Source organism: Tamandua tetradactyla, chromosome 2 (genome assembly GCF_023851605.1).
Source record: "Tamandua tetradactyla isolate mTamTet1 chromosome 2, mTamTet1.pri, whole genome shotgun sequence".
Taxonomy (NCBI): Eukaryota; Metazoa; Chordata; class Mammalia; order Pilosa; family Myrmecophagidae; genus Tamandua; species Tamandua tetradactyla.
In genome coordinates this window covers 3,010,269-3,035,397 of record NC_135328.1, presented here as the reverse complement: position 1 = coordinate 3,035,397, position 25,129 = coordinate 3,010,269, and the positions used below count along the sequence as shown (strand labels likewise).

At 38.5% G+C, this 25,129-nt stretch overlaps 3 protein-coding genes and 1 non-coding gene across 13 annotated transcripts in view; 1 reads left to right on the top strand and 3 right to left on the bottom strand.

Moving 5' to 3' along the window:
* Positions 1-11,842, bottom strand: part of IARS1 (isoleucyl-tRNA synthetase 1) — a 90,134-nt gene extending 78,292 nt beyond the window's left edge. Inside the window, exons 1-6 of the mRNA XM_077138903.1 lie at positions 11,718-11,842; positions 7,005-7,130; positions 6,190-6,346; positions 5,841-5,960; positions 2,755-2,837; positions 1,119-1,236 (exon numbers count right to left, since the gene is read on the bottom strand). Coding sequence (XP_076995018.1) covers positions 1,119-1,236; positions 2,755-2,837; positions 5,841-5,960; positions 6,190-6,346; positions 7,005-7,123 — 597 coding nt within the window. The 5' untranslated portion in view covers positions 7,124-7,130; positions 11,718-11,842. The remainder of the gene's footprint in view (positions 1-1,118; positions 1,237-2,754; positions 2,838-5,840; positions 5,961-6,189; positions 6,347-7,004; positions 7,131-11,717) is intronic.
* On the bottom strand, positions 8,309-8,441 carry LOC143675400 (small nucleolar RNA SNORA84). Its single transcript, XR_013171624.1, has one exon. It is a non-coding gene; the product is annotated as a small nucleolar RNA SNORA84 (small nucleolar RNA).
* A 141-nt stretch (positions 11,843-11,983) lies between the features above and the next one.
* CENPP (centromere protein P) overlaps positions 11,984-25,129 on the top strand; it is a 387,615-nt gene continuing 374,469 nt past the window's right edge. The window contains exon 1 of one of the 3 annotated variants that reach the window (XM_077138855.1): positions 11,984-12,085. The gene's annotated coding sequence lies outside the window, so the exon portion shown is untranslated. The remainder of the gene's footprint in view (positions 12,086-25,129) is intronic. The other 2 variants (XM_077138872.1, XM_077138863.1) reach the window with 2 other exon arrangements.
* The window catches only part of NOL8 (nucleolar protein 8), a 30,820-nt gene continuing 23,592 nt past the window's right edge, over positions 17,902-25,129 (bottom strand). For 7 of the 8 annotated variants that reach the window (XM_077138711.1, XM_077138724.1, XM_077138726.1 and 4 more), the window contains 5 exons: positions 24,533-24,801; positions 22,863-22,989; positions 20,129-20,199; positions 19,464-19,546; positions 17,902-18,948 (listed from right to left, as the gene is read on the bottom strand). In XM_077138711.1, coding sequence (XP_076994826.1) covers positions 18,883-18,948; positions 19,464-19,546; positions 20,129-20,199; positions 22,863-22,989; positions 24,533-24,801 — 616 coding nt within the window. In that variant the 3' untranslated portion in view covers positions 17,902-18,882. Of the gene's footprint in view, positions 18,949-19,463; positions 19,547-20,128; positions 20,200-22,862; positions 22,990-23,766; positions 23,973-24,532; positions 24,802-25,129 lie in introns of those variants that run through there. The other variant, XM_077138737.1, reaches the window with a different exon arrangement.

Here is a 25,129-nt window from a genome sequence, read left to right as displayed (position 1 = left end):
ATCATTAAGAATATAAAGGATGATAGATGATGACTTCTTTAGGTGTGATAATGGTATTGAGGTAATGTTAAAAAAAGGATACTTCATCTGTTACAAGCACATACTGGACTATTTATTGGTAAATGTTACAAATGAAATGTGCTTAAAACTAAGAAATGGGGATGAATGGGGGAGTGTGTGGATGGGACAGGACTGGAGAAAGGTTAGCAGCTATTGGAGCTGTGTGATAGTACAAGGGAGGTAAGTTACACTATTCTTTCTACCTTGGTGTATGCTTGAAGTTTCCATGTTAGAAAAAAAAATTTAAATAAGCAGAATAAAATTTTTTTTAATAAGTTCAATATATGACCTGAAGAGTTAAGGTCTTCGATACCTAAGTGCCTAGTATATTACTTTCTACATTTTTATGTGCTTGAAATATTTTATTAAAAAAGTACAACACAACACGAGCATAATCAAAGAAGGGTATTTTTAGGGAAGGAATCACCAGGCCCATCTCACAAGGATTTTTACATATCAAAAGTGTAAAAGTATTATATAAAATGAAAACTGCTTTTGAAATGCAAGTTTTAATAACAAATTTCAAACTTAGGCTATGAAACAAGAATTCCAAACAAGTCAATATCCTTTATACACAAAGAGAGTTAAATAAAATCTTAAAAATGAAAACACTCCCTGGATATACACACATGCAAACAAATAGTTCCTATTTTCAAAAGACTCATTTCCTTTACTATCTATCTGTCTGTATATGGTAAAGCAGTGTACTTTGTAAGTATCAGACACATCTAAATCCAACCATACTAGTGAGTGAAGGGAAATACGGTAAAGGTTTTAGACTTGCTCTCCAAAGAGAGGCAGAAAAATATGGCTGAAAACAAGCAAAACCCACAGCATCAAGGGGCATCCTTCACTGTTCGCACAGTGGGGGGTAAGTCCCTCCCTCTGTCTTCACAGAGCCTACACGCAGTGACTAACATCATGAGCACCCAGTAAAAGCAGGTTGAAGTGAAGGCAGCACACTAATGCTCCTCACTTACGGATGCTGGGGCACACTCACCATGTTCCCCACAATGGCAGGTACTTACTGGGAAATGATGACCCAGCCCTTCACGCACCTTATAATTCTGGTGAGATTCAAAGTTGGAGAGTGGAGTATTGCACGCAGTGGAGAAGGGCATAACTTTCACACCTCTATAAATAAGGCCTTTATCATAGAGTTGTTTGAAAACCCACCTAGGAAGTAAAGAGACAGAGTTTTAAAACAATTACATCATCAAAATTTTCTTTCCTCAAATGCAAACATTTAAGCCAGTTTCTGATTCTAGTTTTTATTTGCTGAAGAAGTGGAAAAACAAAATACAGACCTCAAACACAAAGCACAATTGTTTATAGTCAGGAAAAAACTAAATAAAACAAAAAGGAACAAGGTAAGTGCCTCTCAGTGGGGGACTTGTTGGTAAATTACAAAGGTGTCAGTATAATGGGACATTATATGGACATTAAAAATGTTCCAAAGACAGAGGAAATATACCAAGCATGTGCAAAACATCTTGACTAACAGAAATGTGACCAGGTACAAAAGAGGGCAGTAAGGGCTATAAGCACCTAGACTGCAGTGCAAAGAATGTACATCTTAACAAAACAGCTTCGCACCTCACCCACACCTTTATATATAATTCAGTAAGAGTAAGACTTCCTCAGGCCTGCCGAATTACAGACAAAGGGGCATTTTGCAACGACATTAGTGGTGCCCTTTTGTCCACGAATTATACGCAATGATTCTCAGACTATTTAAATCAGCTATCAATATTATATTATTACAGTTGTCTTACAGCAGTAAAAAGGAATAGAATTTTTATTTTGAAATTGTTATAGTTTTGTGCTATATAACTACTCCAAGTACTAAGTTCAAGTACAGTTTCAGACAATTCCTTTAAAAAAATGAAAATACTTGTGAAAACTCATTTTTCCTAAATTTGGTACATAATAATTTGACATCATACCATCAGACCACATTTATATTCATCATTTTAGTGTGAATATTTACATGTTCTGATGCAGCACATTTACATGTTCTTATTGAATACTAACGTATTTGATTATACGTCACTTCTTTTTTTTATGGAGTAATCTGAGTATCCTTCAGATTTTTTTTCAAACTGAAAATAACTTTATAGATTTTTCTTGATTATATAAATTATATATGCTTGTTTTAAATAATCAACACAGTGTAGAGATGAATGTAAAAACTCTTGAAATCCCACCATCTAGAGGGCACCCTTGTTAGGATTTTAGTGAACGTCCTTCAGATATCCCCTCAGTCAATATCCTTGTGCACATGTAATAAATGGGGTTGTGCTATATCCTGATTTTTAAAAATTCTCAGTTTTTGAATATAAAATTAGTTCAGTTGCACATTGATGGGTATGTAGGTTGTTTCCAATTTCTATAATTATGATCAAGTAGTTTCTTGCTTCTCAGATTTCAAATATACGCCTGAGATTTTCCCGCTCTCTGTTTGGGACATACGTCACTTCTGAACCTGCTGGGCTACTATATACTATAGAATATATGCATACACTATTACCATTCTAGAATTTCCAGACTTCTGAATTTTAAAAAAAGCACCTGGCCCCAAAGATTTCAGATACATAATTATGGCTCTGAAAACAAACTGATTCATGCTAGACTTCCTCTCTACTGACCAGTACAACAGAATTTCACTGTAATTACAATTTCAAACAAACCTACCAGACAGACTCCATGAATTGTGGATACAGAGTTTTGTAGTCATTTTCAAAGTCAATCCACCGGCCAAGTCTGGTAACAGTAGACTTCAAAAACATGAATATAAGAGTATGATTATATACTGACATCAGTTACTGTACATCTGTCTATTTTCTAGTTCTGTTATCACCAGTCTAACGACATATACAATGATTTTAGGAAAACAGAACCACCACCGGTACAAGTTCTGAAAAGAACACACTATGTAAAGTTAAGAAACAATTTTCTTGGTATCTGTACTACATATAGATAACGTGATTTACAAATATAAACTTTCCTTTATAAAAGTTTTCTACCAAAATCACCATTTCTTAAACACCATAGGTATACATGTGGCTGGCAAGAATCACCAATGGAAGCTAAAAGCACGGAGAAAAGCAGGGTATTCACAAAGAATCTCCCCACAAGATACTTGTTAATCACGAAGGAAACAATCAAAACTTCAAAATGGAAAAGCTGACAGACATCACCTTAAACAAGTCAACACCAATGTTTCCGTCACCAATCAGACACAGCAACATCCTGTGCCTCCTGATGAGATATACTTAGGAGATCAAAACATCATTTCAGAGGTATTCTTGACTAAAATGCATAACCTAAACTGAATCACGAGGAAACCTCAGACATGGAGGGACATTCTGCACAATGACTGGTTTGCTCTTTTTGAAATGTCAACGCAGCCATCCCTGCCCCATCCCTACCAGGACAGGTGTCCAAGTCGCTGCACAGGGCACATGGCCTCCCTGCCCCTTTCCTCAATCTGCCAGGCACAGACCTGGGGGCTGGGGGTGGCCACCGTCCCAGTGCTGCACACTGGCCCTGCTCTGCCCTAGGTGCAGAAAACCACAAACATGAATGGCTAACAACAGAAAATGCTACTGGATCAGTGGGAATCAGTAATTCTGCATAGCAAGCTTTGGGAGATGTTTACTGTAGTCTTCCGAAGGTTGGGACAAAATTGAACAAGACGAGTTTAGTGCTTTGGAAAGGTGAAAGTGCTGGCGAATTTTATTCTCCTTTATCAGGAGAAGTAACAAAAGTTAATGAACTCTTGCAGAAAATCCAGGACCTGTCAACAAATATTGTTATGAAGATGGTTGGCTGATGAAGATGACACTGAGTAACCCTTCAGAACTTGATGAACTAATGAGTTAAGAAGCAGATGAGAAGTACATAAACTCTATTCAAGAGTGCAAATGGAACCCCCAGTCTGAAATAACTAATGCAGCAGCATTAAATTACTGGCGGACAGAAATTTATAATAGCAACTTTCAGCAGTACCAATAGGAAAAGAAAAACTACTCATTCCAACGACGCTGTTGAAAGAAAATACACCTTAGCTTTCTAATGACAGCAGATAAACACAATCTGCATCTTTTTCACACTGCCCAATTATTTAGACTGGGACCTAGTTGCTATATTCAGAATTCACGAAATTATCCGAGATAAAAATTACCTGTTAAAATACTTTCATAGGTTTTGTTAGCTGTACACTGTCAGGAGAGAAACAGTTCTATACCACATTTGCTGGTGCTATTTTCATACAGTGCAGCAACAGCCTTGCAGCAAAAGAAACCCTTTAATAACAATAAAACATTCAACTCCTTTTAAAAAAAAAGTGACAAGGTGGTGAAACAAAAAACAAAAACAAACAAACAAAAAACCTGAAGAAATGCCCTAAATTGGAGGAGACTAAGGAGACATGACAACTAAATGCAATGTGTGGTCCCAGACTGGATCCTGGACCAGAAATAAAAATTAGAGGGACAACTGATAAAATGTGAATATGGTCTATAGTATTAAATCAATGCTAATTTTCTATTTTTAATAATTTACTGTGATTATTGAAGATGTCAACAACTGGGAACTGCAGGCAAAGTATATAGGAGAACTCAGTATTATTTTGCAATATTTTTAATGCCTGAAATTATTTCAAAACAGAAAGATGAAAATTTAAAAAAAAGCTTTTTTAAGTAAATGAGAAAAGGCCCATATTCATGTTACACTTAGCAGTATTTTTCCTTGTTGTTGCATAGGTAAGAAAGTTAGGTTGGAAGAAAATTAAGATTTGATTTTCATGTTGATGAAGTCAGATTTCACATACCAATGAACAGAAGCTACTCAAAGTTTTTGAGTAGGGGATATAAACAATGAACACTGTCTTGGGAAAGATTAACTTGGCAGCTTGAGTACAAAAAACATGAGGAAGAGACTAACTAGAATGTTGCTACAGAAATCAAGACAATGGTGGGTGACAGGCTGGGGATAGATTGTGGGAATGAAAAGAAATGGCCAGACAAAAAATACTAAGAAGATGTACAGGGATCTGATGTCTGATCTGATCCTGGAGATTAAAGAAGCTCGCATGAATAACAATTGGTACTCCTGGCAAACAGGAAATTCCGGAGTAAGGGCAAGACTTGGGGAAGGAGGGGGGGTCCAAGTGATAAGATGGAAAAAGTAAGAGCCAGACATGTTAAGCCAACCTCAGAGTAATCTAATCGAACACAAAGAATCTGAGAGTCAGGGAGGAAAGGAAGAGCCGAGGATCTTTGTTCCTAAACCAAGGAGAAAAAGGGCTGGAGTTTAGTCAGCACCTGACTCTTACTAAAAGTGATACTTGTGGAAGCTCTACTGCTTAGAGAAGTAGTGGGCAACATGGGAACTAAACTAATATGAGTGGGTCTAAACTTGAATTTTTTTAGTATCCAAATTTTTATATGAAATATTAAAGTAACCTATTTACTAGTCTGAATCCTAGGAGGTAGGAGATCAAATGTGGAAGACTGACTAAGCACAGAGAAATCAAAAAAAGGAAAGGGTTCAGTTTAAATTATCAGATGAAGTCATGGAAGTAATGGCATTGGAGATGGGAGCCAGAGACTCTCTTTTGTCATGCACTGTAAAAAAGGAAGGTCTACTGCTTTGTCACCTCACATGTACAGCCACATTTTGGGGAACACCTCGTAAAATAGCATAAACCATTTCAACTCCCACTTAAACTTAAAATCAATAGTTTTATTCATTCTACTGAAAATAACCCAACATACCTTCCACTCGGTAGAATATCTCATCACAATTGCTCGGCACTGATTGTTATACTCTGTAATCCCCATTTTAGCTACATCCTCTGGTCCTTTGATTCCCAGTGTCTTATCGATTTCATATTCCTAAAATTTGCAGTAAGAAGATTAACATCTCTGTCCTAAGAAATAATTGCAACTCAGAAACTCTACAATTTAAAACAGAAAACCTACAGAAATTAACTGTAAATACTTATTTCTGTAATGGAAATGTAGAAGAAAAAGTCTGACATACAGTCCAAATTCTTATTATATGATGAAATCTAATGCTTAAAACATATCAGAACATTATGAGCTGGAGACAACTCAAACATACCACAGGTAATCCATGACAATCCCATCCAAACCTTCTGTCAACATGAAATCCACTCTGGTGAGCATATCTCGTAACAATATCTTTAATTGTTCCTGCAAGTATATGTCCATAATGAGGCAGTCCAGTTGCAAAAGGAGGTCCATCATAGAAGGTAAATCTAATAGTGGTAATAAAAAATACATAATGTTATCCCTTTAAAACAGAGAGCAAAAATTTAAGACATTTTCTTTAGATAGTTCCTTCCACAGTGGAATCTTTGGGGAGAAAACAGCAGTGAGATCAGCAACATCAAAGACACTGTGCCTTTGAAAGGCTAGTAACAACAGAACCGGAGAGACTTCTGCTCAACTCTCCACTCTTCATTTATAGTTCCATGACATATGGTAGGCTACTTAGCCTGATCCTGAGTTACCACATCAGTAAAAGAGGGCTATAAACATCTATCTCATAAAGTTTTTGAGCAGAGGAGAAAACTGATAAAAACAATGAATATGACTTGTTTTAGGTGACTGGAGACTAGTGGCAGGAAGTACCCAGTAGGACACTACCAGTTGAGGTAGGAAACAAGTACTTAATTGAGGATGGTGATAATGGCAACGGTGGATAGAGAGAGGGCAACAGTCTGGGACATCTAAAAAGAAACAAAACTCTATTGTAATAACTAAGAACTCATTCACTCACACCTGAGCACCTTACAGACAGAAAATGAGTCTCTGGGAGAATAAAGATGAAAAAAAAGCTTTTGCTTTAACTGAATTCATTCTAAGAAATGACTATTCTTAAGGATTCTACCTTTACCAAAAAAATTCACATACTTCGGCCTATGTCTTGACTGCTTTAAGCATTCTTGAAAACAATTAAATTCGGACCAGAACTGTAAGACTTTCTCTTCTTCAGCAGGAAAACTGATGTTTTCTGGAACTTGATGAACCATTTTGTTGCTGGAAGAGAAATCGAATTTATTATTCCTAAGAGAGAAATCTACGAAAAAACAGAATACCATGGTATGAAATGGGTGTATACAGTGCTATGATATCATGTGGTACTCTAAAAATTTACTGGGATAAAAATTCACATATCATAAAGTTTACCCTTTTAAATTGTACAATTCAGTGCTTTTTAGCATATTCACAAGGATGTAAAACTATCACTACTATCTAATTCCAGAATACTTACAACACCCCAAAAAGAAACGCTGTACCAGTCACTTCCTACTCCTTCTACCTCACTGACAATCACTAACCTCCTTTCTATCTCTATGGACTTCTTTTGAACATTTCATATAAATGGACTCATACAATATGTGGCCTTGAGCGTCTGGTTTCTTTTAGCAGGTTTGCAGGGTTCATCTATATTGCAACATGTTTTTTTAACTCATTACTTTTTATGGCTGAATAAAAATCCATGTATGGCTATTATCACACAATGTTTATCCATTCATCAGCTGATGGACATTTGGGTTGTTCCCACTTTTTGGCTGCTATGAACATTCATATATAAGTTTTTGTGCGAACATGTTTTCCTTTCTCTTCGATTTGTGTTCAGAGGTGGGTCATATGGTAACTCCATGTTTAACTTTTCGAAAACTGCCAAAACGTTTTCCTGGGCAGCTGTATCATTTTACCTTTTCCCAGCAGTGTTTGGAGATTTCAATTTCTCCATATCCTCACCAACACTTGTTACTGTCTTTTTCATTTTAGCCATCCTAGTGGGTGTGGAGTGGTATGTCATTGTGCTTTTGATCTGCCACTTTTACAATGACTAACAATGAACATTTTTTCATGTGCTTATTGGCCATTTGTATTGTTTTTTGAGAAATGTCTGTTCAAATGCTTTACTCATTTTTTACTGGGTTGTCTTTCTATTACTGAGTTTCAATGTAGCATACACAACAAAGTTTGAGAATCACCATTCTCACACAGTTCTGACAGTTACTCAGGGTTATCTCCCTGAACTTTTCATTTTTTGAGAAAATGAGATTTAAGCTTTCTGAGAATAGGCCTCATACCTTTTACTGAACGCCATATGGAGTCTCTCCTCCCCTCTAAATTAAGAATCACTGCACTATTACATCAAATTCAAAGACTCGGTACTATCACACTGACTGCTTTGGAAAGAGCCATGTGCCAGTGGCCGGGCTGTGGCGGCTGCTGAGGGGGAGCAGCCCCCACGCATGAACCACAGGGTTGCTTTGGCCCACTGCCATCCACTGGAGAGCTGTACAGCACAACAGCATCCAGCAACCACAGGGCACAGGGACGGGGGAAGGGGCAGGGGAGCATGCCCCTTCTAGGCTGTGCATAGGGATGCAACCTCCTTTTTCCTTCTTTCTATAATTCACACCTTCCACCCTTCCCTGTTCTGCCACTGCTACAAGTTTCCTTATTTTCAACCTATTCAGCAATTTCTAGAACGCTCTCTTTGATCTTCACTTGTGTCTACCTCAATATATCTTAGAAAAGCATACATAAAGTTAAAAAAAAAACTCCAGATCATCTTTAATACACGTGCTTTCTCTTTTAACTCTACAATAGCAGTTGTAGTTCCACTATTCTTCCATTTACCTAGAAGTGACATACTTCCCAGATGACCCCCACATTCTGCTAATCACTAAATCATGTGATCCTACCTCTAAACCTATTTCTCTATTCCCTCCTTACCATTTGTAGGTCTTCGTAAGCTATTGCATTAAGTCAAATTTAACCCCAAAGGTGGGTCCATCTCCAGTCTTTTCTTAATTTAGAAATATCCTATTAATATAAACCCCAAAGTGATACTCATATAAATGTATAAAATATGCATAGAAATGTATTCACTGAAAGTTTGCAGAAGCAAATAGCAACCTAAATATCCATGATAGGCAGCTAAAATAAATTAACAAAATCAATACCATGCAACCATTTAAATTAAATAGGTACATACCAAGTACATGTACTATATATACATAGTGATGAAGAAAAGAGCAAGCCACAGAACTTTTAAGTGTAGTATAATATTTAAAAATTACTTTAAAAAATATGGAAGTCTATGTTTAAGTATTTTGTACCTGAACTTAGAAGGCTATTCATCAACTTGATGGTTACTATCAGGAAGTAGGATTAGAAAGAACAGGGCATTTTAAAATTTGCTACCTCATATTTTGTTTCACTGCCATTCATTCATTTTTTTCCATTTATTTTTTATAAGCATGTATTAACTTTATCCAATAGTGAGACCTACTGACATGAAATGGGGTGATGCTGGTGTGAATATCTTGTGGAGTCCACTAGTGTCTTGACCTTGGAGAAGGCTGGGGCCTACTTGCTTCGGGCACGAGAAGCTCCTGGCCTCCCTGGCCAAGGTCATCTATGTCACCTACTGGCTGACGTGGGGCTGCCCAGAACATCATCCCTGCATCTACTGGTGCTGCCAAGGTAGTGGACAAGGTCATCCCTGAGCTCAATGGGATGCTCACTGGCATGGCCTTCTGCATTCTCACACCCAATGTATCCATTATGGATCTGACTGACCATCTGGAGAAAGTCAAACACAGTGACATTTAAAAGGTGATGAGGCAGGTATCAATGGGCCCCTAAAGGGGATCTTGGGCTAAATAGAGACGGGGTTGTCTTCTGCGACTTTGTGACACCCTCTCTTCCACCTTCGATGCTGGGGCTGGCACTGCCCTCAGTGACCACTCTGTCAAACTCAATCCCCCAGCAATGAGAATCTCCCCTTATTGACAGTCCATCCCAAACCTCCTGAAAAAGGGGAGGGCTGGCCATGTACCAGCAATAAAATACCCTGTGGCAGCCCCCTTCCCGGAAAAAAAACAAAACAAAACCCTTAAGCTGCAGCCACATTACACTGTCAATAAGGAAAACTGTTTTCCTGTATCAGGCTTCTTCTCTACATACTCCAGTACTGCTAAGCTGTCCTCACTGCGGCTTTCATTAATACCCCTTTCTCAGAAACAATATTCCCCATCCTTGAATGTCCATGTGTTCCTAGGCTGTATACTGTGGTTTGTTTGTATTGCCTGTCCCATATACTCTTCAATTCAACTATAAATTTGTTGCTGGCAGAAGCACTTTACAACCTAACTCTCGGTGTGTACCTGCATGTGGCAAGGGCTCCACAAATATTTGCTGAATAAATCAATCTCTTCACCTGATCTTTAATTTCTGAGTCAAAAGAACTTGCCTTTCCAAAACATTCAACTCCATGGGCTCCTCCTGGCACAAGACAGAGATTAAGAGGATGGGCTTTGTAATTTTGATGCCACCACTTAATAGGTGAGCTATAGGAAAAGTTACTCACCCTTTAAACTTCAATTCTGTTATGTTAAGTAAGTGTCAAAAACCCTTACAAAGCATTCTAATGTTAAGTAAAATAATGGCCATCACAAGTAATTGCAATCACATGCTATTACTGTCACATCTTTGCCCCAAAATCAATTCTATTATCCTTGCCCAGTTACTATGATACATTCCAACTTTCCACAAACTTTCAAAGCAATCTACACTTAGTTGCCTTCTCTTCCTTATAATCCTCTTTAGCTACTTCCAAAAGGTTATGTTGCCCACTACCTTACTGATACTTGCCTTTAATGTTAATTATTTAAAAATCCCCTACATCAATTACTTTCCCTCTAATTTCACCCTACACAACTCAAATGCTAAAAGTATTATTTTCCTACGACAAAACTCAAATGCTAAAAGTATTATTTTCCTACGTTACAAAAAATCCATCCTCTCTTCAAGACTCACTTCAAACACCGGTTCACTCAAAAAGGCCACTATAAATCCCTAAGTTCCTGACAGCAAGCTAGGCTGCAGCGATGACTGTGAACCCACCTCGCTATACTTGACTTACGGTCCTCTCTCAAACTCGGGGTCCTCTTCTGGCCTTTCTGGCCCTCTCCCCCAATTTCTACTTATCCTTTAAGGCCTAACTCCAACGACAGCTCCTGAAAAGCCTTGCCCCGCCCACCCGGCCTAGTGCAGACGTCTTCCACGGCACCCGGCATCCTGCCACAGCAGAACGGGCGAGCCGGGCCCCGCGTCCCCTGCCCCCTGCCCCCGGGCCCCAGGTCCCCACCACCAAGGCATGCTCACGCGACCCAGTCAGAGCAGCCTGCGACGCTAAACCACGCCTGGTCCTCTTCTTACGAATACTTCGATTTCGAGGGAATTCCGCCCACCTTCTGAGCTTTCCAAGTATGCTTTTTCGCATGAACCCTCACAAAGGACCCTCATCGTCCCAGCACACAAATGAGGAACGAGCTCTCGGTCCAAAGCCGCGCCGGGACCAAGAGGCCAGCCAGAACAGGATTCGGGCCGGGTCCTCAGCTCTGCACCGCCACGCTAGGCCTCCCGCCCACTTTGCTCTTGGGACATGAACATGCAACCCAAGTAAGGGACAGCAAGCCCTGACGGCACGAGTTCTTCCAGCGCGTTCTGCCGTCTCGGCGCAGGACCGAGTGCGCGACCGCTGCCCTCGCCGCGTCTGCTCAGGGCGCACAGGCCGCGGGCAGCGCGGGGCTGTACCTGGGGCGCCGCAGCGAACGCGGGGGGGTGGGGACGGCGGGCGGCGAGCCCCGCGAGTCGGCGGCCTCGGCGACCTGAGGAACTAGCCGGCGTCCACGCCGCGGCCCGGCGAACGGAGATGATGCAACGAACAGACTGCACTGGGCGAAGAAACAGGGCCGCCTCCCTGCCAGCCAATCCCCGCGCGATGCCTGGCACCCACGAACAAACCTCAAGCCGATTGGCCGGTGGTGTTCCGGCCCCGCCCACCAGGAGGCGGAAGTGCGGAGCCCTCCGCGCGCCGCAGCCGTGACGCGTCCGTCCGGTTATGTGAACCTCTGCAAGGCGCAATGTCGACGGTGAGAGCCATCAGAGTAGCGGAGACCTCTGTGAGTCGTCGGTGCCCACTATGGGTGGAGTGGTTGCGGATTGACTGGGAAGATGCACGAAGGGAAATGAGGGGAGACAGATGCTAAGTTGATTGAGGTTTTGGTGACATAGGTGTATGCATGTGTCAAAATTCATCGAACTGTAAGTTTCACTACCTGTAAATTGTATCCATAAAATAAAAATTTACGGAGGAGTGGCCTCACCAATTACACTGTGGGTGGGCCAAGTCCATTCCAAACCACTTTCCTAGATGACCGTTAGAGGGAAGCAGTTTTAGGCTCTAGGGCAATGTTTTTCAAAATGTAGCGGCCACCTGCATCTGAATTATGCGGAGAGTGGCTAAGATGCGGGCACGCTCTAGGCCTGTTGAGTCCAACTCTGCAACTAGGCCCCATAAATCTGGATTTTAACAGACATCCTCAGAGAAAGGCGGAGGCCTATGGAACTGTCTACGAGGAGCCAGAGGACTCTTTGTCAATGCTGTTGGACAATTCTGTATGTAACTGCCTATTTTATCCATCAGAGGGACAGAGAAAATCGATCTGATCTAGAATAGGTAGGAAGCACTTCCTTAATAGGTTTAACAAGACCATTGTGACAGCCTGTTAGCAGTCATTCAACAATCCTTTATGGCCATGGGAGACGCTACTGAGTGCTGAATTTCCCTTGAAATTCAAGTGCTTTCATGCCCTTGATCAAGGAATAACTCAATGATTCAGTAACTTAATCCACATGATCAGACATATTTGGTATTGTGTACCTTCAGATTTTAAATTGTTAGGTTCTAAGAATTTCTAAATTCTAAGTATTTGGAATGTGTTTTAAGATTTTGTGTTCCTCACATTACCACTTTGTTCAACTCTTATTTTGTCTACAAAGACCAAATTAGAGCAGGACAAAGGGCTCCCAGATATCTCTAGAGGAAAAAAGTAGAGGTGAGGGAAACCGACAGGTTTGATTATTTGAAAACTGTATTCAGAAACATCTAACAAAACTGTTGGACTATATACGAAGATGGTCTGGAAAAAGAGTTAAACAAGTAAAAGAGAAGTCCGTGAAAAAGTTAAATGTGGTCAAAATACACTGCTTGGATTAAAGTGTTGAGTCATTATCTTTCAGAGTAGGAAGTCAATAGATAATGTCTAAAACTGAAAAATGAAGAAATCACAGCATAAGCATGTTAGGTAGAAGCATGGAGATAAATACCAGAGGAAACAGATACGATTGTTTTGAGGAGAAAGAATTGGGATGGGCATGAGCTTACTGTTTTCTTCATTACAAATCTTATAACTCTTGTTTTTTCTTTAATTTTTTTGTTTTGATAGAATCTCGATTTTATAGAAAAGTTACAAGAATAAAATTAGGATTACAATGTACCCTTTACCTTGATTCTCCACGTTAACATTTTACCCCATTCCCTCTTCCCCTTCTCCCTTTCTCTCTGCCCTCACTATACCTACACAACACATACATAATATATTATTTTTCCTGAACTGTTTGAGATTATATTGCAAACTGTTCCTTTACCCCTTAATATATCTGTGTATATATTTTAAAAACAAGATCATTTCTACAATGTATCAAAATCAGGCTCATCCAATCTACATACCCTATTCACATCCCACCAATTGTCCCAATAATGTCCTTCATAGCCAAAGAAAAACACATTTGTCAGGTCTCTTTTGTCTTCTATAATCTGGAAGTCACTCAGTCTGTCTTGCTTCTTATGGCACTGACATTTTGGAGAGTACAAGCCAGTTACTTTGTGGAATATTCTTAGCTTGGGTTTGTCTGCTGTTTCCACAGGATACGACATGGGTTATTCTCTTTTGGCGAGAATGCCATGGATGTGATGTGTTCTCAATACATCATATATCAGGAGGCACATGATGTTGATTTGTTTCATTATTGGTGATATTAACTGTTACCATTGGCAAGGTCAAAGTCACTGCCAGGTTTTTTCTTTTGTAATTAATAAGTATCTTTTTAAAAATGTTTACTTTTCTATAATTAATAAGTGTTTTATTGGGAGATTTTGCAGTTCTTTACTTTTTAAATTATGTAAATCTATTACTCTAATTTTTTTTTTAAAAGGCTCTGGGGCACAGAATGCTTTCCTCTCTGCCTAATTTTATACCTTTCTTGCAGCAGACCCACTTTAAGTCCCTTCCATAATTTGGTACACCATCAGCATTTCCTTCCCATTTCTACAGCACCATCTATTCAGGCTCCAACCTAAAAAGCCTTCCTCTACAAATAAGGTTTTTATTTTTCACAATAGTTTTTCATGCCCTACCAAAAAAAAAAAAAGATACTTGAGTCTATATTCAGTGTCATATTGTAATGTTTGTTAGTTGAATAAAGGATTCTATCTTCCACTTAAGTAACATGGGATTCAGTATTACATAAAGAATCTAATTTATTTATTCAAGAAATATTTATCTCATGCCGACTCTGCTAGCCATCATTCTAGAAACCGAGGAACCAATAGTGAACAAGAGGAAAAGGACCTAACTCTCACAGAGCTTATATTCTAGTGGGAGGTGAAAGACAACCAAAATTAATAGCGAAAGAGAATATGATGGTAGTGCCTGGTTGTGGGGAAGGGGGAAAGTCTAACTTCAACTAGAATGCCTGATGTAAGAGAGGGGGTTCTAAGTTATCTTAGAATGGTCAGAGAGTGCTTCTTTGGGGAAGTGACATTTAAACTGGTACTTGTATGAAGAGTTGCCCATGGGAAGATTAGAGGGAAAGAGTATTCAAAGCAGAAACATTAAATGGAAGGGTTAAGAGCATTGATCAGACAAAAGGGAGAGGAAAGCTGCAGTGCAATTAGGGCTGCATTATTTAATTGCAGAAGGAAGAGTTTCAATTATTAGTTGCTTTTTAATCTCTGAAGTAGGAAGCAAGGTCATTTTCTGAGGGAGGGGTGGAGTAAATTGGAGATTTAAAGACTGAATGGGAGACTGTGAGCATGAGAAAGGAAGTGCTTGGTTAAAAAAATAAAGCATATTTTCTGTCCCAGGTTTAAGGCAGGGGCCATGGATCTGTATTCCTTAACAAACACTATCAGTGACTCAGGCTGGCATACCCTGGGCCAGACACTGAAGAGAAACACTAGAACACAGAAATACTGGGAGGTGTTGGGCAACGCTGAGGGCTCAGGCAAGTCTAATGTCCATGACATTTTAGGACTAATGGTCCATATTGAATGATTTTCAAGGGAATGACTAGTTGAAGGATAAAAGACTAAGCTCATTGTAGAAGAAAGAATAAGGAGGGAAGGGTTAAAAAGTTGAAGGTATCAATGAGGTAGGCCATGTGTAGGCCAAAGTATTTTTAAAATCTGCACGCTCTGGGTTTGTGAGCTAAAAATGGGATGTATAAGTTGGTGGGTTTGAAGTAACAACAAAGTTCAGAGTGTGATAGTGGGCATAGGGGAATGAGGGGAAGCAACATTATTATAGATTATGAGACCAAGACATTACATGTATACTGGACACCAGGGGGGCCAGCCATGAATGAGGCCACTTGAAGTCATTTGTTCATCTGCTCTGGGGATGAAGGTTGTGACAAATTTAATATGGCCACAAATTCTTTGACACTTTGCATTGAGAAGTGAGGGCCTGTGTCCCTTCCCTTTGAATCTGGGTGGCATGTGTGTGTTGACCAGTGACTGTGGGCGAGTTCCTAGGCCCACGCCTGAAGGCTAGCAGCATATACCACATGCTTCTTGGACAGTTGCTTCTGGAACCCACTCACATGCTTGGAGGGAAGCCCATGGAGGGGCACTGAGTGAGCATGCCATCTTAGAAAAGCATCCTCTCGCCCCATCACACCCTCCCAAATGTCACTATATGAAGCAGAGATGAGCAGTCCTTGGAGCCCAGACCAAATCGCATTTTTTTTTTTTTGTGAGCAAAATAAATGACTGTCTGAGGTGGTCTGTCATGCAACAAGAGTAAGAGGGTATAAAAGTGATCCACATGAAGAGGTGCTGGAGTATTTGAGTTACTTACCTGCTGAGTGGTTGTTCCCATTTATCCAGAAACAGATTCTCTGGCTACTTAGTTCCTTGGACCCTAATTATTAAAAAAATTTTACTGAGTACCCACTAAGTGCCAAATACAGTTCTAGGAAGTGAGGACATAATGGTTGAGGCCAGACTAGGTCCAAGAGCTTACATTCAATTGGGAGAGACCATGAAGATATAAATCAAGAAGTACTCAAGATGGACTACTAAGTGGCTGCGAGAAGCAATGAAATTGTGAGACATGCAACTAGGTGGATGAACCTTAAGGACAGTATGTTGAATGAAATGTCACAGACAAAAAGAAAAATACCATCATGCCTCACTCACAGACTAATTATAATAGAAAAACCTGGTAAGATGAATTTGAGAGCATGGGTTATGAGGCAGGGCCAATTGTAAAGGGTCCTAGATTGTAAACTCTTAGAACAGTCATATATATTCATAAATTATAACTGTTATTTCTTAATTCTGAATACTGAGATTTTTTTTACAACCTGGTTGTTTCCAGAAACTTCAGGTATTTATGCGACACCTGAGACTCAGAATTAGAGCTGTGAAGCTATGTAAGTGAGCAGTACCCCATACAGGAACTGGTTCAAAAGTTGAAAAAGGGATCTAACTTTGAGTAGAGATATGAAGCTTATCTGGACAAGGCTAAGGTAAAACAGAATACAGGGTAAAGAATGATATCATCCATATTTTAAAACTTCAGCTTGTGAGACCAAGGGAAGGTAAAACAGAATACAGGGTAAAGGATGATATCATCCATATTTTAAAACTTCAGCTTGTGTGTGAGACCAGGGGAGAGATGTTTATTTGGTGCAAAGTTTATATTTTGGGTAGTGCGTATCCTAATTTAACTTGTATAAGTTTAGTTGAACACCATAAATACATAGAATCTTGATTAGCGCATGAGGCTGTTGGTTTGCCCAGGTTAGTCTGATGCCCTGATATATACCAGATTAATCTGGGCAGTGAATAAAGAAGTATTTGCAAGGTACCCTTAGGGCACTGTGGAGAGAAAAGGAAATATTCAACTTCCCCATTTGGAGAATTTCTGATATTCTCACAAGCAGTGGAGACAAGCCAGTCAATAAGGCTGAGCCATCAATCTTGGGGTTTGCCCCTACAAAACTTATTTCTATAAGGATAGGCTAAGACTACTTAAAATTAGGCCTAAGAGTCACACCCAGATAAATACTTTTGTTGCTCAGATGTGGCCTCTCTCTAAGCTGACATAGCAAGGGAACTCACTGCCCTCCCCTGCTATGTGGGAAATGACCCACAGGGGAGTAAATATATCTGGCAATGTGGGACAGAAATCCTGGGATGAGCTGGGGTCCAGCATCAAGGGATTGAGAAAGCCTTCTTGTCCAAAAGAGGGAAGACAAATGAGACTACTAGAATAGAGTTTTAGTGGCTGAGAGATTTCAAAGAGTCAAGAGGTTATTCTTACATATTATACAGATATCCCTTTTTAGTTTATGGTGTATTGGAATGGCCAGAGGGAAGTACCTGAAACTGTAGAGCTGTGTTCCAGTAGGCTTGATTCTTGAAGATGATTGTATAACGATACAGCTTTTACAATGTGACTGTGTAATTGTGAAAAACTTGTCTGATGTTCCTTTTATCTAGGGTATGGGCTGATGAGTAAAAAATATGCATAAATATAAACAAATAATAGGAGGGACAAAGGTTAAATTGGAATAATAAATAAATGGAAATATTAGTAGTCAGTGAGAGGGAAGAATAAGGGGTTTAGTATGTATGAGATTTTTCTTTTTATTTCTTTTTCTGGAGTGATACAAATGTTCTAAAAAATGATCATGGAGATGAATACACAACTATGTGATGATATTGTGAGCCGCTGATTGTACACCAAGAAAAATATTTAAAAAAAAAAAGAAATACTCAAGATATTTCAAATACACACATCAGGGTTCAATCCTAATCGCTGTCTATATAACATAATTTCTTATAAAGCCTAGTTTGTTAGGAGGTATATTTGTTGTAAATCCTAGACAAGATAGTATATTTAGTGAAGTAATAAATCTGCTTTCCTAGCTATACCCATGGCCCTGACTTTTAATTGTGACTACATATCTTTCAGGTGTGGTATTTTTCATAAGCCCCTGGTCTGCTTAGACTTTGGAGCCAATATGCCTGCCTCCATATACTGTGCTGTAATTCTTGGAAGCCAAAGACAGGAGTACTTTGTTTTTCTGTTTCCTTTCCTGACTCTCACAGAATGGCTCTATGATGTTCTGAAACTTCCTATACTTCATCAGATCACAAACACAGAATTCAAGGGTGACTTGTAATTCATTTGTTTTTTTAAAGAAGACAAATAGGAGATAAAGTGTATTAAATTCAATCAGAAAGATTTCAAATAGTCTATAATTCACATAAAAGCCTAACTGGAAAACACAAGTGCTTTGATACACTTATTAAAAAAGGCTTCCTGTAAACCTTTCATTAGAAGATGCCAACTAGATGATGAAGGGTGAGGTGAAGAGAATATATACAGAAAGTTGAATAATATCTTATGCTTCATTAGAAAAAAACAGTTCATTTTAATTTTTTGAAGTAACTACTTAGGAAAAAATACAGAGGGATTCCACAGAAAAAGATGGAGGCCAGAATGATTTTCAACTAGCCAGATTTTGAATATTCTTTTGCTCTGAAATTTCTTTTCTTTGTCACCTAAATTTATTTCCCAGGTCAATTTCCTTAGGTGAGCCTTGTTCATATTTAGTATCATAATCAATGCTGACATTTATATTTTGATTTTACTTTCCTTTTTGCATCTTTATGTTTCTTCCGACAATCCTAGAAATACATAAAACCAAAAGCCTTTGTTAACAATAATGTTAATTATTTTCAAGATATTAAGTCAATAAAGTAAAATTTAGGTCATCCACAGTCTCAGGGTTGTAGAAAATCAAGACAGTCCACTCATTTTATACTCACTTGCAATGAACAGGGACTATTCAAACTTTTGTCTTTAAGTATTTACAAGGGAACTGCAATTGAGTCTTTAAAAATCTACTTTCCTGTTACTTTATGAAAGCCTGACTGGGACTCTGTAGCCAGTCACTCAGTCTGACCATTCTTCTGTTTCCTCATTTGTACCATGTGTAGTATAGGTTGATTTAAACAACCACTAAGTTATCTTCCAACTCTAATTCTGAGAGTTTTAGTCATGTTCTTAGTTGTCAACCTTTCTTTCTTATCATACCTTATTCCCATTAGTCTTACATTAGGAAAATATCAACACAAAGGAATACAAAGGCTATTCTGTTTGTATTTTAGGAGACGACCAACATGGAGATGTGACTACTTACCATCCGCAGGTTTTCTGTTCTGGCCTCCCAGGAATTCCTGCTAAAATTACTTCCTGCTCCTCTCCAGAATAAGTCAGAACCCACTAAGGGAAGAATAAAAAAGAGCGGTCAGAAAACTAATAACAAAATGGACAATATTTAAGTGCTGGTATCATCAAAGTCTCTAATAGCAATTCTAATTAGGGCCATTTTTTTCAGTTTCTGCTAATTTTCAAAACTATATTTTTTGAGAAAGGAAAATGTAGTATTGCTAGGATTTTACTGTTTAGATACCATTGACTATTATATAATTTTGTTTGTGGTAGATTTCAAGAAACAAGAACTACAACAGCAGCTTCAGAGTCTGCATATGGACTTTCAGGGTACTAACAATGTAGGGGGTTTGTAAGTCTAGTAACAAAGCAAGTCCCTGGTACAAAACAAGCCCTGTTGTTGGCAACATATGAGTGAAGGAGGTGGTGACTAGTGAGCTCTCCATCCCTTGAGTTTCATAAGTCAACATGCATCAGTCTGAACGGAGCAAGCTAACCTACTTGACTTTACAAAGTGTCCTTAAAGGTCAGGACTTTTGCCAAACTGCTCTTGTTTGGTTGCATATGATTGTACCAGAGTGTGCAGCAGTATGAGCTTTATTACTATAGCATTAAACGTAAAAATGTATTTACCGTGAAGTCTTTCATCATTCTTAGAGAAAAAGAAAAATCTGGTGGTCTCTTTATCAAGTAATGATGCTTCTCTGAAAGAAGAAAGAGAAAGACTGAGAAAGGTAAATACTAGTTGATTTAATTTTAATTGTTAACAAGAAATGTTTAGCCTGAAAATAAAAATGAACTATTCCTCAAATATATATGCTTTGGGTTTTTTACCCACTATTTCCCTGTGTTAAAATGACCATATTCTTCAGTCAGTATACTGAAGTACAAACTCTATTCAGTATACTGAACAGTCAGTATACTGAATGGAATACTGAAGAATCCATTCAGTATTCTTCTCTTTGTTCTAAAACTTTGACAAGGAAGACTGAAGTACAAACTCTATTCTCCTGTGGTAGATTTCTGATACTCTCCCTTACCCCACCACTGATGCTGGGGAGGGGAGACAGCCAACTGAGCAGGAACTCCACTGTCAGCTCCCCTTCCTGGTGCACATCATATCTCCCAATCAGGGTGACTCAAAGCTCAAGAAAAGGGAAACAAGCTTTCCACTACAAAAGATTAGAAAAAGAGATCAGGCTTCAATTAGAGATAGGAACAAAGCGGATCTAGTCGGGGTTAAGGTAAATTAGAATTCAGCGTAAAGAATGACAGTGTCTGTATTTTAGAACTTTACCTACTGAATGAGACCAATGGAAGACAGCTTTATTTTATTCAAAACCTAAATTTTCTATAGCACACAATCTAACTCAATCTGTATGGATACTTCATTTAAACAACTCCAACACATGGAGCCCAAAACAGGAATGAGGGCTTGTAGTTCTGCAGAGCTTAATGTAATACCGGATACATCCCAGAGTATGTTGGACAGATAATTAAAAAGTACTGGCAAAGTCCCTTAGTGAGTGTGCTGGTTTGAAAGGATGTATGGACCCTAGAAAAGCCATGTTTTAATCAAATTCCCATTTTCTAATGGCAGAATAATCCGTATTCAATACTGTACGTTTGAAACTGTAATCAGATCATCTCCCTGGAGATGGATTTAATCAAGAGTGGTTGTTAAATTGGATTAGGTGATGACATGTCTCCACCCATTTGGGTGCATCTTGAGAAGCTTCTGGAGTCCTATAAAAGAGGAAACATTTTAGAGAAAGAAAGAGATTCCGAGAGAGAGGAGAATGACATAGCCACAAGAAGCAGAGTCCATCAGGCAGTGACCTTTGGAAATGAAGAAAGAAAACGCCTCCCAGGGAGCTCTGTGAAGGAAGCCAGGAAAGAAAGCTAGCAGATGAGGCCATGTTCACCACATTCCTTTCCAGATGAGAGAGAAATCCTAACTCTGTTTGCCATATGCCTTCTCACTTGAGAGTGAGACCTTGAACTTCATCGGCCTAACTGAACAAGGTATCTTTCCCTGGATGCCTTTGACTGGACATTTCTATAGACTTGTTTCAACTGGCATATTTTCTTGGCCTTAGAACTGTAAACTAGCAACTTATTAAATTCCCCCTTTTAAAAGCCATTCTGTTTCTGGTATATTGCATTCCGGCAGCTAGCAAACTAGTAACAGTGGATACAGAAAAAATATGGGCCTATTAAACTTTCCCACCAGGGAAACCCCTGATACTGTCTCAAACACTAGGGATACCCAAGTTAACAGGCCAAGCCCCTGATCTTGAGGCTTACTCTTATGAAACATATTTCTGTAGCTGAGAAGCTAAGCCTACCTATAAATATGCCCTTAGTGTTACTTCCAGAGAACCTCTTTTGTTGCTCACATATAGCCTCCCTCTCACTAAGCACAACTCTGCAAGTAAAATCATTACCCTCCCTGCTATATTGGACATGACATCCAGGGGTAAAAGTCTCCCTGGCAACATGGGACATGACTCCCAGGAACTACAGAACTACAAGCTCTACAGAGCCTGGCCCTGGCACCATGGGATCAACAATGCTTACCTGACAAAAGGGGGGAAAGAAATGTAATAAAATAAGGTATCGGTGGCTAAGAGAGTTTCAAACAGAGTAAGAGGCTATTCTGCAGGCTACCTTCCTGCAAGCATCAATCAGATATTGCTAATTGTTATACTTTGCCAAACCCAAACCAGTGTCATTCCTGTTAACCTAAAAGAACACCCAAAGCTCTGAGATCCTACAAACGTTGCATGAACTAAGTGCACTTTTCAGAAACTTAAAACCTTTAGATGGTTCCTAGGGCAGATAAGTCTTGAAACCCAGAGGAGCCAGTCTCTTCAAGAACATCAACCAGTTCCATCTCCCTATTCCATATTGTTAACAGTCCTTTTCAACATGAAAAAAGTGAGAATGGGCATAATCCAAATACTCCTAAAGATTGGGAGAAGGATCAGAGGAGAAGAAGCAGGTATAACAGACAAGGTAGGATTTAACAAATGAGCATGACTACTGAATCACTATATTGATATTTCTTTTTAGTCTCCAGTGTCTTGGAGCAATTTGAAGGAAAAACCTGAAATTGGGAACTGTAATCCATATCAAATTTTGAAATCTGTTCCATAACTATTTGTTAAAATGTACTTTGAAATTTATTGCTTTTATGTATATGTTATATTGCGCAATAAAATAAAAAAATAGATTAGAAAATGCTCTCAAGGAGCTAAGTCTCTTGTGAAGATAAGCTTAGATATTTCTATAATATCTCTGAAGTATGTCTAAATAAGGTTTTATAAAATCTGTAATATAACTGCATGGAAAAAACCCTGCTTACTCAGGGCTGGGCTTTGGGTCATCTATTTCTTCAGTAATATCTTCCTCTTCTGAACTGCTCTCTTGGAAACGAGGGTCCCCCTTCCAGGCAATCTTTGCAGGTTTCACTGTTTGAACTCGATATGTCTCTATATTGTTGTAGCAAGTAAAGATAATGAAATTATAATTGAACAAACAAGTATTTCTGAACATACGCATATGAGCAATTTCACCACATACACATTATCTTTACATATCCAGTATCTTAATAACTAATTAAAATTAGTATCATCTTTTTAGATTTTTACTCATATTTTTTTAGCATTTTTAGAGTGATCTGATAAAGAATACAGTAATACTATAAAAAGTTAAAAGTACTGAAATTATAAATGTACATTATAATTTATAAAGGTACCAACAACACAAACTGGGCGCCTCTGCCAGCATAAGAAGACTAAAATATAACATGATGGAGTAAAACCAGGTTTTCCCTTCTGGTTATCTAAAATGAGAAAAGGAACATATCTTTACATTTTCAATTACCAAAACCACTTTGTAGAACTGCTGAAAAAGTTATAGCTACAAGATCTAAACTATCACCCTGAAAGACCCCAAAATTTCCCAACTACTTAAAGCACATCTGCCAGTGTATTGGGAGTCTTTAAGGCTCATTTAAGGTTAATTTCTTTAAACTTGGCTCTAAAAGTTAGAAGAATGATAATTAATGTCCACATCAGTGCCAACTCTATGTAACAGTTTAGGGTTGACCTTGGTACCCAAATAAAAGACACAGGCAAGAAAATGAAGTAAGCAGAGCACATCATGGATTGTGACTTATTTACACAAATTTTGAAAAGTCACTGGCTTCTTGCACTTCCCACTGGAGCACCACAGAGCTGATGTTGAATAAAATCTGTTAAACACACCGATGCTATTTTAACTGCTGATCTCTAAAGTAGAATCCATTGTAGTTAAGGTTTGTATGTATTCTTCTGTAGAAATATATCCTGCTTTTTATAGTAAACTTCCAGAAAAGCTGCATGTGTATCTTGAATACTGGGTGAGAAGCAGCCTACTAAAGGATCAGGAGTTTTTAACGTGTGGTCCATGTTGGGTTTCAGAGGTAAACCTCCTGAAATGGAATGTAAAATTGTAGGCACCAGAATTTATAATTTTATCTAGGTCTGGCAAATCTCTAAGGATACACTTTCAAAACACTGGCTTACTGATACATGGCATATTTGAATGAAGCTAAGAAGTTGTCCTATTTCATCTTTTTCCCCATCACATATACCTTCCTATCTCAATGGCATTCAAGATAAAAAGCTATTTAAGATAAAAAGCTATTTAAAGAGACAATTTAATATACTTCTTTGAATATTTTTATTATATTAATATTAATTGAATATTTCTATTCAACAAAAGAAAGGACTCCTACTATACTAGTTTCTGGCTTCCCTTCACATGGCAACTAACTCAAAGTTTGCTTCCTTAATTGCAAAAATAATATCTTTTTTGTGTTACACATAGCTTTAGGCACATTACATTTATGGTCATGTTACACTGAATCACATATTATTTATCTAGGTGTAAGAATCTTTTATTCAGCTAGCACTAAGTCAGACACTTAAGGTAAACTCAATTAAGTCTGAACTGTCTGAAATGAAAAAGTAAGAAAGCAAAAACATTTACCTTCCTTTATGTCCTCAGCATCTGAATCAAAAAAGGAAAATGTAAAGCCAACAGATTCCTTGTTTCCATCCACAGCTACAGGATCATTTATTTCTTCTGTTTTATCTGCACTGCTGTCCTCATTCCAAGATAAGTTTTCTTTCTTTTCATTGCTATCTTTTGTAGTTTGGAATATTCCTTTCAAATCCATAGCAATATTATAATACATTTCTTTAGATACATCAGGTAACTTCTCAGCTTCTTCCCTTTTCTTCTTTCGTTTTGCTTTACTGTCATGACACATAGAGAAAAGTGCATCACAAAGAAAAAGTCAGTTTTTGGGAAATTTCTAATGATCAAGAAAGGGAAATACCTGGGATAACTTTAATTCCATCTATTCAAGAATCAAGAGGCTCCACATATAAAACTCTACCAATAGAAGAATTTACTCAAATAAGCTTTTTTTTAAACATAAAACTATCTCATAGAGCTTCAGATATTAAACATAAATCATACTCAGCTATTTCTTGTCCGATGAACTACGTTTCAGAAATTATACCTAAGACACTCGCTTTGAGCAAAGAAGCTGGTTAACTGCAATAAGCCTCAGTTTCCTCA